The sequence below is a fragment of the Quercus suber genome, unplaced genomic scaffold (assembly GCF_002906115.3).
Source record: "Quercus suber isolate HL8 unplaced genomic scaffold, Cork oak 2.0 scaffold_277, whole genome shotgun sequence".
Lineage (NCBI taxonomy): Eukaryota > Viridiplantae > Streptophyta > Magnoliopsida > Fagales > Fagaceae > Quercus > Quercus suber.
This window is the reverse complement of record NW_027069733.1, coordinates 310,862-314,620: the sequence shown is the minus strand read 5'-3', so window position 1 is coordinate 314,620 and position 3,759 is coordinate 310,862. Positions and strand designations below refer to the sequence as shown.

Sequence of the window (3,759 nt, the reverse complement as noted above, 5' to 3'; positions counted from 1 at the left end):
TCAGATCAGAAACTTGGAGAGACTCGGAGAAACAGCACCAACGCCCAACCCATTCTTGAAATACTATCTATTATCATTAAATACCATATCAAGGCTCTCTACTATTTGTCAAATCAGTATATATATAAAAGCAGAGACCTCATGCGGGAGTGCATGAGGTCATGCCATGTGGCGCTCTAATTTTGCTTTTAGTTTCTTTTACCTCTTTTTATTAAGTATTTTTTACTGTTACCCAAAATATCACATTAACTTATTTTTACTATTTCCTCATTAATTAACTAAGTTTACACCACAACTTTCTTTTTTCTTCATGTCTTTTACCATACCCACCATTTTAGTATTAAAAACAAAAGCACAAAAATAAATAAATAAATAAGGTACTAACCCAATAACTAAGGGCTAATGTAACTAGTCCAATAAGGTACTAAGGAGAGATAGAGAGACACAAAAATATTTTTGATTGTTAAATGAAATGCATTGTTCCACAATTACCAAAATAAAAAATTTGAGATTGACAAAGCATTTGTAAGAGAGAGAAAGAAAGGAATTTGAGGGGCCACCACCATTGTCATGCTAGCTAGCCTCCCACCACCACCATGCTAGCCGGCCTCCCACCACCATCAAGCCCGTGAAACCTCTACGGGTATTTTTTTTTTTTTTTCTTAATTCTTACCATGACCTCATTACTACCAAAATTCTATAACAATTATGCTATAATATATCTATAACATTCTCAAAACCATAAGTAGAATGTGATGTTTATAAGAATTGCAGCAAAAGTGCATTACCTGAACTATGCTAATCTTATTTAAATGGTTAAAAATTAACTCTTTTTATTGAGATCATAGTCCTAGAGACAAAAGTCCAAGGTTAAGTCCTTTTGTTTTTGTGATAAATTGCCAATAGTGGAGCATAATGCTCTAAGAGCCCGTTTGGATCGAGAGGGGAAAAAGTAGAAGTGAAGGAAAGTAGAGTAGAGTTGGCTGAAAATAGGCTAATTTTGGGCTAAATCTATTTTATTCACCCTCCCTCTCCTTCAATCCAAACAGACCATAAAGTAGAGACCTCATACTAAGTGCATGAGGTCATGTCATGTGGCGCTCTAATTTTGCATTTAGCATTTTTTACCTTTTTTCATTAAGTTTTTTTTTTTTACTGTTACCCAAAATATCACATTAACTTATTTTTACTGTTACCTCATTAATTGACTAAGCTTACACCAGACCTTCCTCTTTTCTTCATGTCTTTTAGGCTTTAGCATACCCGCCATTTTAGTATTAAAAACAAAAGTACCAAAAAAAAAAATAATAATAAGGACTAATATAACTAACCCAATAAGGTACTAGAGAGAGATAGAGAGACACAAAAATATTTTTGATTGTTAAATGGAACGCATTGTTTCACAATTACCAAAATTTTTAAAAAAAAATTTGAGATTAACAAAATATTTGTAAGAGAGAGAAAGAAAGGAATCTAAGAGGCCACCGCTATCGTCATGCTGGCTGGCCTTCCACCACCATCAAGCCAGCGAAACCTCAAAATATTTTTTTTTTTTTTTGGTTAACTCTTACCATGAACTGATTAATACCAAAATTCTATAACAATTATGCTATAATATATGTATAACATTCTCAAAACCATCAGTAGGATATGATGTTTATAAGAATTGTAGTAAAAGTGCATTACCTAAACTATGCTAACCTTATTTAAATGGTTAAAAATGAACTCTTTTTATTGAGATCATACTCCTAGAGACAAAAGTCCAAGGTTAAGTTCTTTCGTTTTTGTACAGATAAATTGCCAGTAGTGGAGCGTAATGATCTAAGGGCCCGTTTGAATTGAGAGAGGAAAGAGTGAGAGTGGAGGAGAGTAGAGTAAAGTTGGCTAAAAATAAGCTAATTTTTGGTCAAATCCGCTCTACTCCCCCTCAATCCAAATGGCCATAAAACATTGAAAGATAATCACAAGCAGCATATGCAATTAGTGCTTTCCTAAGTCCAACACATTCTTTCTTCTATTTTTGCCCAATCAAAATAAGTAATTCCCCTATTTAACTTCAAGTGAATTGGTGCTTCTTTTTTGTTTTATTGCAGTTATTCATAATTTGCAGTGTTAAAAATAAAAATTATGTTAATGAAAAAGAAAAGAAAAAGAAAAAGAAAAAGAAAGAGACCTTATGCAAGAGTGCATGAGGTCTTGCCACATGGTGCTCTAATTTTACATTTAACATTTTTTTAACTCTTTTTATTAAGTATTTTTTTACTGTTACCCAAAAGTTTACATTAACTTATATTTTACTGTTATCTCATTAATCTCCCATTGATTGCCTTAGCTTATACCACACATTTTCTCTCTTCTTCAATTCTTTTAGCATACCCACCATTTTAGAATTAAAAACAAAAGAAAAAAAATAATAATTAAGGACTAATACTAATAACTAACCATGTTCTCTCTCTCTCTCTCTCAAAAAAAAAAAAAAAAAAAAAAACAAATGTAAGGCACTATCCAAAAAAAGGCCATGGGAATGAAATGGAACAAATTAATTCGTGCGGTATATCCCACTTTAAGAAATGGTGCACAAGACAAAGAATGATGTGCATATTGTAAATCATCTTACTGATTCAGTAGTTGGCACTGAAAGAACTAGTGAAGTTGTTTATAGCACCCATTCTTGATTATGCCTTTAAAATGACTTGGTGGAGAGTTTCAAGCATTTTTTTATCTAACAGATTCCAGAAAGATAATTAGCTTTTCATTTTTAGGTCTTTTTACTCTACTGCACCAGATGTAGGTCAGTTGATGGCCATGCTGTTGAAGCTAGTTGATGCAAAAAGGACTATTGAGCTTGGAGTTTACACAGGATACTCTCTTCTCCTCACTGCTCTTACAATTCCTGAGGACGGCAAGGTCTGCGATGGATATCTTCAGTGAGTTTCTTATAGTTACCTATAAAATTACTTATGGTTTGCCATACATTACTGTAGATTACAGCCATAGATGTAAATCGGGAGACATTTGAGATTGGGTTGCCGATTATCAAGAAAGCTGGTATTGCAGACAAAATTGATTTCATTGAGTCGGAAGCTTTACCAGTTCTTGATCAGCTACTGCAAAATGTAAGGATATATTTCCTTTTATTATTAATATTCTTTCCTGATTGCCACAATATGATCTTATTATCTCTATTTCCTCTAGTTTTAAATTTTATTCAGCTCATCAGTTTACTACCACAGTAAAGTCTTCAAGTTTCTCTTTCTTTTTTGCAGCATGAAAACGAAGGGAGTTTTGACTTTGCTTTTGTTGATGCTGACAAGGTTAATTACTGGAACAACCATGAGAGGCTGATGAATCTGTTAAAGGTGGGTGGCCTAGTTGTCTATGATAACACACTCCGAAGAGGATCAGTTGTGATTCCTGATGCATTGGTTCCAGAATTCGGGAGAGAGATAAGGGAGAAAATGATTGAGTTTAACAAATTAATTGCAGTTGATCCTCGTGTCCAAATTTCACATGCTTCTTTGGGTGATGGTATCACAATCTGCAGGCGGCGTCTCTAATGAGGAACTGCTTGGAATTTGAAACTTCTCTGCATTTTACTTGTTTATGAGTTTGAATGTAAACGCGCCTGAATTACCTCGCATAGATTGTTACTCCTTCAAATATTAGTAGTCATATGAAGACTGAAAATCAGTTCGTGATTTTGGAATCATCAGAGCCTCAGGTTACTAAAGTAACAGGTGACTTCACCCACTTCTTCCT

At 33.8% G+C, this 3,759-nt stretch overlaps 1 protein-coding gene across 1 annotated transcript; it reads left to right on the top strand.

Moving 5' to 3' along the window:
- The first annotated feature begins 2,592 nt into the window (after positions 1–2,592).
- Positions 2,593–3,742, top strand: LOC112010772 (probable caffeoyl-CoA O-methyltransferase At4g26220). Its single transcript, XM_065781766.1, has 3 exons — positions 2,593–2,907; positions 2,985–3,116; positions 3,267–3,742. The coding sequence occupies exons 1-3, from the start codon at positions 2,800–2,802 to the stop codon at positions 3,555–3,557; spliced, it is 531 nt and encodes a 176-aa protein (XP_065637838.1). The 5' UTR covers positions 2,593–2,799; the 3' UTR covers positions 3,558–3,742.
- The last annotated feature ends 17 nt before the right edge of the window (positions 3,743–3,759 follow it).

What these genes read in the sequence shown, in the direction of transcription:
- LOC112010772 (XM_065781766.1), top strand. Translation starts at nt 2,800, where the DNA reads ATGGCCATGCTGTTGAAGCTAGTTGATGCAAAAAGGACTATTGAGCTT. An exon ending in CAATTCCTGAGGACGGCAAG is followed by an intron (nt 2,908 to 2,984) that starts GTCTGCGATGGA and finishes ACATTACTGTAG; the next exon opens with ATTACAGCCATAGATGTAAA. An exon ending in TTGATCAGCTACTGCAAAAT is followed by an intron (nt 3,117 to 3,266) that starts GTAAGGATATAT and finishes TCTTTTTTGCAG; the next exon opens with CATGAAAACGAAGGGAGTTT.